At 61.9% G+C, this 13,315-nt stretch overlaps 1 protein-coding gene across 1 annotated transcript in view; it reads left to right on the top strand.

Moving 5' to 3' along the window:
• The window catches only part of LOC112545992 (uncharacterized), a 33,281-nt gene that overhangs the window by 11,620 nt on the left and 8,346 nt on the right, over positions 1-13,315 (top strand). Inside the window, exons 9-17 of the mRNA XM_075915087.1 lie at positions 7-42; positions 896-1,189; positions 1,700-1,984; positions 5,395-5,685; positions 6,069-6,125; positions 7,168-7,815; positions 11,925-12,230; positions 12,370-12,405; positions 12,853-13,143. Of these exons, the coding sequence (XP_075771202.1) occupies positions 7-42; positions 896-1,189; positions 1,700-1,984; positions 5,395-5,685; positions 6,069-6,125; positions 7,168-7,815; positions 11,925-12,230; positions 12,370-12,405; positions 12,853-13,143 (2,244 nt within the window). The remainder of the gene's footprint in view (positions 1-6; positions 43-895; positions 1,190-1,699; positions 1,985-5,394; positions 5,686-6,068; positions 6,126-7,167; positions 7,816-11,924; positions 12,231-12,369; positions 12,406-12,852; positions 13,144-13,315) is intronic.

The following is a 13,315-nucleotide window of genomic DNA, read 5'->3' as shown; positions in this document are numbered from 1 at the left end:
CCCCAGGCTGCTGGCTGGCCGGGCACAGTGGGGCGCGGGGACGTGAGTATCTGCCTGTGGGAGGACGGGGAGATCAAGGGTGGGAGGGGGCTGGTGGGGGAGGGGAAAGAGGAACTGAGCCCTGAACCTCCCCCAACCCCAAATTGCCCCTGTGGGCTCAGACCTGTGTTCATGGGCAGTGGGTGAAACAGGGGCAGGGGGAGGCAACTCCTTAGCTCCGCCTCTTGCACCTGAGGCCCCGCCCCCTGTGGGCACCAAACCATCTCCTGCAGGGGCAGGTCTCCCCCCGCCCCCCGTAAGCTCCCCCAGCCTTGGGAATTGCCTCCCAAGCTGCCAGGTGTGGTCCCACCCACACTCTGCCCCTTATCCCCCCTGCCCCGCCCGTCCTCTTCCTTCCCTCCCCGCCCCCAGAGCAGGCACGAGGAGCTGGGGTCTGAGGAAGCAGCTGGTTCCGTGCCCTGCCCCCCCAGGCTGTGCGAGTCGGGGGGGGGGGGATGTGGATTCATTTCAGCTCTGACAGGTGCTAATGGGGCCCGTCCGTGGGCTCTGGCTCCCCTCAGCGTAACCGCAACGTTCAGTGTCAGCGCAGCCGTGGGGGAGAAACCCCCAGATCCACCCCCAACAGGCCCCTCCCCCGCACGCCCAGCCCCCCAGCATCCAAGGCCTGGGGAAGGGGGGGTATCTGGGGACCCCTCTGGTGGGATGGTGGAGGGCCAGGTGCTCCCCCTGCAGCCGGGTGCTGAGCTACGTGGGGTGAACCCCCAGCCCTGAGCCCCGTGGCCCGGCAGTGCCAGCGCTGGCAGGGCAGCTCCTGGGGCAGTGGAATGGGGACGGGCTGAGTGCGCGGGGGCAGGGCAGGTCGTGTCTCCATTTAACTCCTGTCTCTTGTCGAAAGCAGAGCGCGAATTCCCCAAGCCCCTCGTCGGGGGGAGCCCCCGCTGGGTGGTGGCGCTCGGGGAAAACGTCTCCATCCGCTGTGAGGGTCGGTTCTCAGGCGCGGAGTTCCTTCTGCATAAAGCCGGGCACCCGAACATGTATCAGCGGGTGGTGTCTGCTGGGACCGTGGCTGAGTTTCCCCTGCCCAGCGTGGGCCGGGCAGATGCCGGGAGCTACACCTGCGATTATCGACCCACAACGGAGCCGACTCGCTGGTCACATCCCAGCGACCCCCTGGAGCTGGTGGTAGCAGGTGAAGGAGCCGGCTCAGCATCCCCACTCCCAGCCCCCCCCCTTTCCCAGATCCTTAGGGGCTCAACCCCAGTGGGACCCTCACAGTCAGGCTCTGCCCCGAGCCCTGGGCCCAGCAGAGGGGCTGTCCTGATGGGAGGGGGGACGGAGTCACTGGGGGTTCCCCAGCCAGGGTGGAGCAGCAGCTGAAGGAGATTGGAGTCGGTGGGGGGGGGGTCACCTGCCCCAGGGGGGCTGCAGACCAGAGCAGGCCTGTCCCCGGCACCACATCAGTTGCGGGGTTATGGGGGAAGCTGACGGTTACAGAGCTCAGTGTATTGTGGAGACTTTCTCAGTTCCCTGCATGTCAGTGGTGGGGCTGGGCACAGAACCAAGAAGTCCTGGGGGAAGGCATCTAGGGGCCCATCCCCAGGGTCCCGGGTCTGACCTGCCTCAGGCTGCGTGGCGAGGCCGGGCCCCAGGGCTGAGTGACGGGGCCTGCGTCTCCCGGCCTGTCTGCTTCCCTCTGCAGAGCCCAGCGACCGCAAACCCAGCATCTCCCTGAGCCCCAGCGGGGGGGTGTCACTGGGGGGAGCCGTGACTGTCCAGTGTTGGGGGCAGCGCCTGGGCAGGCTGTTCGTGCTGAAGACAGCGGGAGGCCAGTTTCTGCACAAGGATCCAGGCGGGTTCGGGGCGGAGTTTCCCCTCAGCCCCCTGCGCCGGGAGCAGGGCGGGAGCTACAGCTGCTCCTACCACAGCAGATCGGAGCCGTTCACCGTGTCCTACCCCAGCGACCCCGTGGAGCTGGTGCTGAGAGGTGAGGGGCCCGGCCCGGCCTCCCAGCCACACACTCAGGGCGTTTCAGACCTGAGGGGACACTCCGAGTCTGGGGCCCAGAATGGGGATGCCTGGTCAGGGACCTGCATTCAGTCACTGGGGGTCTCCCAGCCTTTGGGGGCAGCTGCTGTGGATTCGGGGACGGCTACTTTAATGTTGCCTCTTGTAACTCTGACCTGTGAGTAGCCGTGATCCCAGCCCCCGTGTTCTCCCAGCCCCGGCCCAGTCTGTGTCCAGGGATGACGTTACATGACAGAAATATGAAGATGCAGGTCACTGTTGGAACCACGGTCACGTGTGGATAAGACTCTTGCAGCAGGTGTGCCAGGCGAGGGGGCCGTGGGTAGCTCAGGGTTTGCTGCCTCGCGTAGAATCACAGAACCATAAAACACGAGAACGGGACGGGACCTCGGAGGTCAAGTCCAGTCCCCGGCTCTCACGGCAGGACCAGACGCCATCTACATCACCCCTGGCAGACGTCTGTCCAACCTGCTCTTCAATATCTCCAGAGATGGAGATTCCACAACCCCCCTAGGCAACTTATTCCAGTGTTTGACCAGCCAAACAGCTAGGGTTGCTGGGTGTCCTTTTCTCTAGAAAAATTCAGAAAATGCCGGAGACGTGCAATGTGCCCTGTGCAATGTCTGGTATTTTCTGAATTCCCGGCTGGGCGCGGGACGGAAGCCTGGCGGGGGTGGGGGAGTAACTGGGGGGCGGGGCCGCAATTGGTGCTGGGAGCCCTGTGGTCAAAGCAAAAGCTGGGCGGGGCAGGGCGGGGTGGGGGTAGGGGCCACTCTCCCACCCACTCTCCCGCCCCCACCCGGCTTCTATTGGCAACTAGAGGGAGTGCCTGCCGGGGGTGCAGTCCGTTGGACTCCGGCTGCGGCCAGTGGCTGCACCCCCCGTCCCGCCACCTCTGCTTCCCGCCCCCCTTCCTCCAGCCCCCCTCCTCCCATCCAGCCTCCCTGGCCCCCGATTCCCCCCCAGCTCTGCTTCCCACCCCCCTTCCTCTGGCCCCCCTCCTCCCATCCAGCCCTCCTATCCCCCAATCCTCCCCCAGCTCTGCTTCCCGCCCCCCTTCCTCTGGCCCAGCTCCCCTGGCCCTCAATCTCCCCCAGCTCTGCTTCCCGCTCCCCCTTCCTCCCACCCCCCTTCCTCCCGGCCAGCACACCCCCTCCCACCCAGTTCCCCCCCCCCACAATTAAGTGTGTCCGGTATTTTGGGGGGGTCTACCTGGTAACCCTACAGACAGGCAGGACATTTTTCCTAGTCTCCAAACTCAACCTCCCTTTCTGTAATTTAATCCCATTGCTTCTTGTTCTCTCCTCAGAGGCAGGGAGAACAATTTTTCACCCTCCTCCTTGTGACACCCTTTTAGGGAGCTGAAAACCTGCTGTCATGTCCCCTCTCGGTCTTCTCCTTTCTGAACTAAACAAGCCAATTCTTTCAGCCTCCCTTCGCAGGTCCTGTTCTCTAGACCTTTCATCATTTGTGTTGCTCTTCTCCAATTTCTTCAAATCTTTCTTGAAATGCGGTGCCCAGAACTGGACACAAGACTCCAGGGCTGTGTCTAGACTGGCAAGTTTTTCCGCAAAATCATCTGCTCTTGCAGAAAATCTTGCCAGCTGTTTACACTGGCCACCTGAATTTCCGCAAAAGCACTGACGATCTCATGTAAGATTGTCACTGCTTTTCCGGAAATACTGTGCTGCTCCCGTTCGGGCAAAGGTCTTTTCCCGAAAAACTTTTGCGTAAAAGGGCCAGTGTAGACGTGGCCAGTTGAGGCCTAATCAGCACGGAGTAGAGAGGAAGAATGACTCCTTGTGTCTTGCTCACAACGTTCCTGTTACTGCAGCCCACAATCGTGTTTGCTTTTTTTGCAGCAGTGTCACATTATTGGCTCATATTTAGCTTGTGGTCCACTACGAGCCCTAGATCCCTTTCGGCAGGGCTCCTCCCTCGACAGTCACTTCCCTTTCTGTGTGTGTGAAATGGGTGGTTCCTTCCTAAGTGGAGCACTTTGCATGTGTCCTTATTAAACTTCATCCCATTGGCCTCAGACCATTTCTCCAGCTTGTCCAGATCATTTTGAATTAGGACCCATCTTCCAAAGCACTGGCAACCCCTCCCAGCCTGGTATTATCTGCAGTCTTAATAAGCATCCTCTCTGTGCCATTAATCACTGAAGATATTGAACAGAACCTTAAGAACCCCACTTGTTATGCCCTTCCAGCATGACTCTGAACTGTTAATAGCTACTTTCTGAGAACGTTTATTCAGCCAGTTATGAACCCACTTTAGAATAGCCCCATCTAAGTAGTATTTCCCTCATGGATTGACAAGATCATGCAAGATTATAACACATGCTTTACTAAAGCCTAGGTATACCACATCCACCGCTTCCCCCTTAGCCACAGGACTTGTTATCCTCTATCACAGAAAGGTCTCCGGTTGGTTTGAGATGATTTGTTCTTTACAAAGCCATGCTGGCTGTTCCCTCTCACCTTATGAACTTCCAGATGTCTGCAGATGGATTCCTTAATTACTTGCTCCATTATCTTCCCTGACCCATGATTATACCATTTGCATACAGGTGGCATTTTTGTATGGGAAGTCATGAGCTTTGGCTCTGCCTTTGTATTGCAAATGTTTGCCATGGGAAGACACCAGCAGGACGAAGGGATGAGCCTAGTTGAACACAAGAACTCGCCTGACCATGGGCCTTGCGCGGGGCCAATCCTCATCCAATGAGCTTTCCGGCAAACATCAGACCAACACAGGCGCAAATGGCGCCATCTTGCCCATGTGACCCCAACCGCCATCTTGTAGCTGTACTTTTCCACAGCGAGAACAAGGGGATTCCCCCACCTGGCAGATGGTAACAAGGCCCTGGAAACCCTCCATTTTGTCTTCCGCCCTGTTGTCACATTGCTGGATTTTAAGGGGAGCAGCTGCACCCCTGGGGGGTGTTTGCCCCAAAAGTCTGTACAAAGGGGGTCATGTGAGGTATCACATGAAAGCTTCTGTTCTCCTGATTCTGTATATGCTCTTCCTGTCATTGTATAATGTCTGTATGTGGAGTTATGAACACGTATTCAGCAGGGATGCTGGAAAATCCTCTGTCTGCGGCTGGGCACGGGGCAAGGAATGCTCAGCCAATGGATATGCTAATTAGCAAGGCTCCATGTGACCTTCTATGGGCAGGAGGATGCTGCGGCTCCGTGTCTGTGGGGATGGGATCCCGCAGGATTCTGGGTTGGGGGGGCTCTGGGATCAGGGAGTGAATCTCTGCCCAGGGCCCCCAGATCTGCATGGGGCTGAGCCAGCTGGGGACAATGGGGCTGGGTGGCTGCCCGGGTCTGGCTCTCACTGCCTGTCTCCTGCGCACAGATCCCAGCCTGCCCAGACCCTCCGTCTCTCTGAGCCCCACTGGGGTCACCGTCCCAGGGGCAGACGTCACCATCCGGTGCCAGGGGCCGGGCGGGGACGTGAGGTTCTTCCTGCACCAGGCTGGAGACCTGACCCGGCCGCGCCCCATGGACCCTGCTGGGGACGGGGCCGAGTTCCACGTCCGCCCCGTGGGCCGGCAGCACGGAGGGAGCAACAGCTGCAGCTACCGGCCCCGGGCAGAGCCCTTCGTCTCCTCGGCGCCCAGCGACCCCGTGGGGCTGGTGATAGCAGGTGAGGGGCCCGGCTCAGTGTCTCTGCTCCCAACCCCTCACCCGGCTGGTACCTCAGGGGGCCCTGCACTGACGGGCTGCTCAGACCAAGCTCTCCTTGGGCACCGCAGAGGGGATGCTGGGATGGACGAAGGGGGGACCCCCAGCCAGGGGGCAGCAGCAGCTGCTGGCGTTTTGGAGTCCGGACCTGCGAGATCCCTGCTCCTAGGGGGAGCTGCAGAGCCAGGCCTGTCCCCAGGGATGCATCTCAGCTCTGGGGTACACAGAGGAGTCGGGCCCAAGGCAGCCCCATGGACTGAGCGTTGTGTTATGGGGGGTGGGGCTCGCTGAGTCCCTGTTTTGGTCCCTTCCCTCCCCTGACAGACGCTGGTTCTATTCCCGCAGGAGAGACTGACCTGACCCAGCCTGGAGCGGCGCCGGATCCCACCCGCGCGGGGCCAGGTACCAGGGATGGGGGGGAGCCCCTGAAAACAGCCCTGGGAACAGACTCCTGGTGCCCAAAGAGCCACCCCTGGGGAGGGTGGGCCAGGGGCAGTGACTTCTAGTGGGGGGGCCCACACACCATGGAAAGGGGGAGCTGCAACCCCTCCCTCCCCACCAGACCCCCAGCTCCCCCGACCCTCTTCCCCGGTGGGTCGCCTGTCTGGAAGCTCCAGGGAGATCCCGGCAGGGGGCAGGATCTGTGGGTCCAGGCTGTGAAATTGGTGCCAGCTGGGTGCCCAGGCCCTGGGGTAAAAGCTCTTGGGCTGCATGACCCAGAATTCCCTCTGCTCTTGCTTCCCCTCCCCCTCTGGATCCCCCCGACCAACCCCCCATAGATGTTCTCCTGCCTCTGGCTGGGCCTGGGCACCGTGGTGTGGGGGGTAGCGTGTGCTGTCCCAGCTTCCCCCTTCACACAGGGCTGGACTGTGTCTCACAGCAGCCAGGACGCCCCGGGGATGGGCTCCCAGCTCAGCTGACAGGCTGGGCAGAGGTGCCTGTGGGGGGCACAGAGGAGTCACAGGGGACAGTTCACCACCCAGGAGCCACTTTCACTGGGGAAACTGAGGCTCAGTCCCCCAGGGGAGCAGGATGCAGCCTCCCCTGAGGGGTCAGCCCCAAGGAGGCCCCAGAGCCGCACTCCCTGGGAGAACCCGGGGGGGGTGGAGTCAGGTCGGACCTGCCAGACGGCACCTGGGTGCTCTGCTCCTGGGGCAGCACCAGCTGCTGATCTCCCCGTCCCGCCACCACGTGACTCCCCGTTTCCCCCACAGAAGCCTCCCTGGAGCACCCGGATTTCACCCACGGCAACATCGCCCGCCTGGGACTGGGCGCCGGGGTCCTGCTCGCCCTGGGGCTGATCCTGGCCGAGGCCTATTGCAGCCGCCCGAGGGGGGGGCCCTAGGTGAGGTGACCCCCCCCCGTCTGTGCCCCGTGCTCCCCTCAGGGGTTGGCCCCAGGGCGACGGGGGCCCCTCTAACCCGCCGTCTCTCTGCGCCCCCAGGAGCCTGGGTCCGGCGTGCGGGGAAGAGACTCTCCCGGGGGAGGAACTGGACGCCGGCACAAACCCCAGCCCCCAACAGCCCAGCCTCAGGGACCAACCCAACGTCTGCACCCCAGGAGCAAACCCCAACGGCCAGCCTGGAGCACCAGCCCCTGGGAACAGCTAAAAGAGCCACCCCTGCCCTGAGCGCTTTGGGGTCCCCGCCCTGCGGAGCCTCCGCGCCCCGAGACAGAGCCCTTGGTTCCTGGGGGGGCTGCATCCGGACCAGGAATAACGTCACATGCTGCCCCCAGGGGTTGACCCCCCTCCTCGCTCTGCAGCCCCCCAGAGCCTTCTCCCCCCGGCTCCCAAACCTCCCCACGCGGGAGCAGCTGGGATACCGGAGCCCCCAGTGTCAAGTGGGAGGTTCTGCATGCGGCATGAGAGTGAACATTGGGGGGAATCGGGGGGGCGGGGTTGGTCCAGCCCGACCGAGAAGGCCGACGGCTCATCGGGCTGCTCGCGTGGGAGCATCGCCAGCAGAGCCAGAGAAGAGATTATTCCCCTGTGTTCGGCTCTGGGCCTCCCTCTGTGGCAGGGATTCCCAAACTGGGAGGTGTGCCCCCCTGGGGGGGCATGAAGGAATTCCAGGGGGGGCGCAAGGCATCTGAGCCCCGCCCCGCTCCCCATCAATCCCCTTCCTATTTTTGTTTTTTGGCCCCGGTCAGTTCCTTTTTTTTTTTTTTTTTGCTGAAAAGGGGGCTTGATGCCAAAAAGTTTGGGAACCCTGCTCTATGGGAAGGGTGTGGACGCATTGGAGAGGGCTGTGATGTAGTGGGGGTACTTGCTGGGCTGTGGTGACCCCTGCTGTCTGGAGCAAGGCCCAGCAGGGAAAACCTCATTATGCAAAGGTGATGCCAAACCTGCTGAACCAGACCCCCCCCATGGAGAGGAACAAAGGAAGGGGGAATGCTGCCCTGGCTGGGGGGCAGGGCTGGAAGAGTGTGGGTTAGTTGCTGTCTGGGAGCATGGAGGAGACAGCCTAGAGAAAGGGGCTGGAGTTTAGGGGCCCAGTCTCCCCCATCTCAAGGGGGCCTGAGGCATCCTAGCCCAGCTCTGGGACCAGATTCCATCTGTGCTGTGCTGCATCCTGAAGAGGCAATAAACTTCCTCTATTCCACCGGCTGGTGCAGTCTGTTTGTGCCATTTCGGGGTGCAGGAGACGGGGGACCCCCAACGCGCCGTCACAAGGGCCCAGCGGGGGGCGACCAAAACGATTCGGGGGCTGGAGCACATGGCCTGCGAGGAGAGGCTGAGGGATTTGGGGTTGTTTAGTCTGCAGAAGAGACGAGTGAGGGAGGATTTGAGAGCAGCCTTCAGCTCCCTGAAGGGGGGTTCCATTGGGCGGAGAGAGGCTGTTCCCAGGGGTGGCAGATGGCAGAACAAGGAGCAATGGTCTGACATTGCAGTGGGGGAGGTCTAGGTGGGAGACTAGGACAAATTCTTTCCCTAGTAGGGGGAGAAGCGCTGGGATGGATTCCCTAGGAAGCAGGTGGGCGGATTGAGTTGTGTTGGTCCTGCTTTGGGCCGGGGGCTGGACTCGATGACTCCTGGGGTCTCTGCCAGCCCTGGGATTCTAGATTTCAATGATGAGGTGCCAGACAGAGCCCCTGAGCACGGCTGGGGTACAGGAGAAGTGGGGGAGCTGGAATCCATGGCCCAAAGTTGGGGTGTCACAATTGATGCCTCAAGGATGGACAAAACATCAAGGGGATGGGCTGCCATTCCTGACACCCCTCTTGGGGTGTGTTTAGGGCTCTTCCTTTCCGGCTTTTATTTTGCTTTCGTATTTCCCAGGAATTTCCCAGGGTTGCTGACTACAGCACCGTGGACAGGTGACAATCCGGGCAAAACACGCATTGGACTTTTTCTGGCTAGATATGGAGGCTTAAGTTGTTGGAGGGTAGGACGGGGGAGGGGGAAAGTATTTATTAGATTAGGACTTTGAATTCCGCGTGCCCATGTGGTTTGCTGCACGATGGAACCAGAACTCCAATCCCAACACCCCCCTGCCTCCCGGAGCATGGCAAAACTCTCTATGACCCCAAACCGAACGTGTCATTGGAATCAGCACCTGGCTGGTGTGGAGCAAGGACTATTGGTCTGTAAAGGGCTGCGGCGCTGTTCGGAGTGCGCACGCTCGGCCGCGGCCTTTGCTCCTCGTTTGGTTCTTTCCTCAAACCATTTTCAAGGATTTCCTTGTGTTCACGCTGAGCCAGACTCTCGCTTTCTTTGCATTTCCGTGGCTCACCGTGTCGCATCCTTTGTGACGTAGCGGGGCTGTGTGGGCCCTGTGGTCACTGTGTTCACTCTGTTTTGTAATCACTTGGTTTCCTTGGTTGTGTTGCATGTGATTCTGCTGCCCTGCCCTGTTCTGCTGTGACTATTTTTGTGTGTGTGTGTGTGTGTGTGTGTGTGTGTGTGTGTGTGTGTGTGCGTGTGCCTCAGTTTCCCTGGGCACTGCAGCACTAACTGGATGAGGAGGGGGAGGCCGGGCACGACTCACGGGGGAAGTAAGTTCAGTCTCTCACTCCCCAGGGCCAGCAAATAACACTTGGGCCTGAACACAGGACAGAGTAGGAGGGGGGGGGCTCCCTAGGGGCTGTGAGCAGTAGCTGGGTGGGTGGGTTAGTTTTCAGCTGGCTGGGGGAGGAGGCAGCCTAGCTGGCCTGGGGCCCTTTCCCCGAGGTGTGTTGCACTGAATGCTCCTGTCTCCTGTCACAACAAGTCTGAGCTGCGCTGTGTCCCTGTGCCCCAATAAACCTCCTGTTCTACGGACTGGCTGAGGGTCTCATCTGGCCGCAGATGGGGGTGCAGGGCTCGGGGACTCCCCCACACGCCGTGACCCCCCCCCCTGCAAGGTTCCCTCTAATCATCCCCGCCCCGGAGAGGGGGGATTTGGGGGTGTGCCCAGTGTGTGGGGGGGTGCGACACGGAGGGGCTGGAAGACACGTCCGGTTTGGATTGATACACAGAACGAAATTTAAGTGGTGGGGTGGGGTCAAGGGGTTCTGAGGGTGGGAGGGGGGCTCAGGGCCGGGGCAGAGGGTTGGTATTCAGGGGTGTGAGGGCTCTGGCTGGTGGGGCGGGGCTGAGGGGCCCAGGGCTGGGGCAGAGGGTTGGTATTCAGGGGTGTGAGGGCTCTGGCTGGTGCGGCGGGGCTGAGGGGCCCAGAGCTGGGGCAGAGGTTTGGGGCACAGGGGCTCTGGGGTAGGACTACATATGAGGGGTTTGGGGTGCAGGAGGGCTCGAGGCAGGGGCCGAGCAATCAGAGTACAGAAGGGGGGTGCAGGCTGAGGGAGGAGGTTGGGGCACAGGAGAAGGGCGTTCTGGGGGGGACGGCATTGGGGTGGACTAGGAGGCTCCAGATTTGGAGCCAGACCCAGAACGTTGGACACATCCCTCTCCCAAAAAACTCCCCCCCCATTCTCCCGGCCCCAGTGCCCTAACTCACCCCTCTTCCCTGTTCCGCACACTTTGCCCCACAGCCCCCCTCAGTGGGTCTGTGCTGAGGGGGCAGGATTATTTCCTGTGAAGACCCCTGCTGAGCCGGGAGGGGTTGGGAACTGGGTACCACCATGGCCATGGGGCAAAGTAGATTGAATCACACATGGGGGGACCCCACTCACCTCAGAACCCCTCCCCCCTCACTGCCCTGCCCCCAGCCTCCCCTCAGCTCCTGCCCCCTCAGTCTCAGCCCTCTTCCCCCTCCCTTTTCCCCCCTGCCCCACATGTTGCCTGTCCTATAATTGCCCCCACATCCTCTCACCCCCTCCCTGACAGGGACAGGACAGGCAGGAGATGGGGGCTTGGGGGTGCTGGGCTGATGTGGGGGTGAGCATGGAGGGGCAGGCCGGGGGGCTCCTTTCCAGGCAGCTCCCCCCACACAGCAAAAGAGCAGGATTGTGGCAATGGGGCAGCTTCAGCCAGGAGAGGGGGGATGTGGGGCAATGACCCCTTAAGACGGTGGGGAGAGATCTAGAGATGGGTTTTGGGGGCACAGGCTGGGGGCCAGGGCAGGGTCATATAAGCTGGGGGGGGGGCTCTTTCCACTGCCCCTTTGATGGTCTGGGGGGGTGCAGGATTATTTCACCACAAGACTCAGGCGTCGGCCATTTTAGCCAGGGGCAGCATGGCCGTAGTGTGAGGGCAGTGAGGGGGCGGTGGCCATGTTAACTGATGGCAGTCGGGGGTTCCTGCCCTTGGGGAGCCTGGGCAGATGGGGGCCATGGAACGGGCCAGGGAAGGGGACACGGGGCCTTTCACCTCCAGGGGGCCACTTCTATCTGTGCCCTTTTCGCTAACCACTAGACCTCACCCCCATCAGAGCTAGGGGGGAACCCAGGAGTCCTGACTCCCAGACCATCCCCCCCTCACTGTAACCACTGGCCTCCACTGCCCTCCCAGAGCCATTCCCATGGGAGCTGCTGGGGAATGGGGTTTGGGCCGAGTGTCGGGGCAGCTCCAGAAGCCCCAGGCCAGAGCTGGCTCCTTTCACAACACCGGCTCAAAACGTGTCCCTCGGCCTCCTCCGCTCACGGGGCCAGAGACCACAAACACCCCCCCACCCCCACGCCCTGCCTCTGTCCCACGGCCCTCAGCTGAGACCAGCGCTAGCTCCACCCTCATGCTCCAGGGCGGGTGCTGGGCCCAGCAGGGTCAGGAAGGAATCTCTGCTCTGCTCCGTGGGAGAGGGGCGCTCGGGGGGGAGGGGTGACTGTGTGGGGCTGGGCGGTGCAGCAGGAGGGACCAGGCGGCTGCGGGGGGATGTGGTTTGCTGGGTGCTGCAGGGCGCTGGCTTTGCTCTGCCCGCGGTGGATTTGGCCTGGAGGTTGCAGAGAAACCATCTGACGGGGAAGAAAGGGGCCGAGCGACTCGCCGGCTTCCCGGAGCCTCCCCCCGGCGCAGTTCCTCATTCTGCTCCCACTCGGGCTGGGTGCAGCTGGGCACTGGGGCATCGGTGGTAGCTCTGACGGTCCCCCACTGCCCTGCCATGGCATCTGCTCCCACCGTCCTCCTCCTGAGTGAGTATCGGAGACAGCCAGGGCGTGTGCCCATGGGGCAGGGGGGGTCTGAGACCAGGGCATGTGCCCATGGGGGGAGGGGGTGAGACCACAGTGTAGTTGCTCTGGCCTTGGCACTAAGGATCTGTCTGCTCCCCAGGTTGCTGGCTGGCCGGGCACAGTGGGGCGCAGGGACGTGAGTATCTGCCTGTGGGAGGACGAGGAGTTTGAGGATGGGAGGGGGCTGCTGCGGGAGGGGAAAAGAGGAACTGAGCCCTGAACCTCCCCCAACCCCAAACTGTCCCTGCAGCTGGGAGGAGAAACCCCCAGACCCAACCCCAACATTTACCTCCCCCACACACCCAGCTCCCCAGTACTGACCAAGGCCTAAGGAAGGGGGATATCAGGTGCCCCCTTAGGTGGGGCTTTGCGGGGGCCAGGTCATCCCCCTGCAGCTGGGTGCTGAGCTACGTAGGGTGAACCCCTAGTCCCATGGGGTGAACCCCTAGTCCCAAGCCCCATAGGCCGGCAGCGCCAGCAGTGGCAGGGGCAGCTCCTAGGACGGCTGAATGGGGACGGGCTGGGTGCGCGGGGGCAGGGCAGGTCGTGACTCCATTTAACTCCTGTCTCTTGTCGAAAGCAGAGCGCGAATACCCCAAGCCCCTCGTCGGGGGGAGCCCCAGCTGGGTGGTGGCGCCCGGGGAAAACGTCTCCATCCGCTGTGAGGGTTGGTACTCAGACGTGGAGTTCCTTCTGCGTAAAGCCGGGCACCTGAACCTGCAGCGGTGGGTGGAGACTGCTGGGACCGTGGCTGAGTTTCCCCTGCCCAGCGTGGGCCGGGCAGATGCCGGGAGCTACACCTGCCAATATCACCCCACAACGGCACCGACTCGCTGGTCACATCCCAGCGACCCCCTGGAGCTGGTGGTAGCAGGTGAAGGAGCCGGCTCAGCATCCCCACTCCCAGCCCACCCCCCAGATCTTTAGGGGCTCCACCCCAGTGGGGCCCTCAGAGTCAGGCTCTGCCCCGAGCCCTGGGCCTAGCAGAGGGGCTGTCCTGATGGGAGGGGGGACGGAGTCCCTGGGGGTTCCCCAGCCAGGGGGGA

Source organism: Pelodiscus sinensis, unplaced genomic scaffold, assembly GCF_049634645.1.
Source record: "Pelodiscus sinensis isolate JC-2024 unplaced genomic scaffold, ASM4963464v1 ctg34, whole genome shotgun sequence".
In the NCBI taxonomy this organism is placed as follows: domain Eukaryota; kingdom Metazoa; phylum Chordata; order Testudines; family Trionychidae; genus Pelodiscus; species Pelodiscus sinensis.
This window is presented reverse-complemented; position numbering and strand designations above follow the sequence as displayed.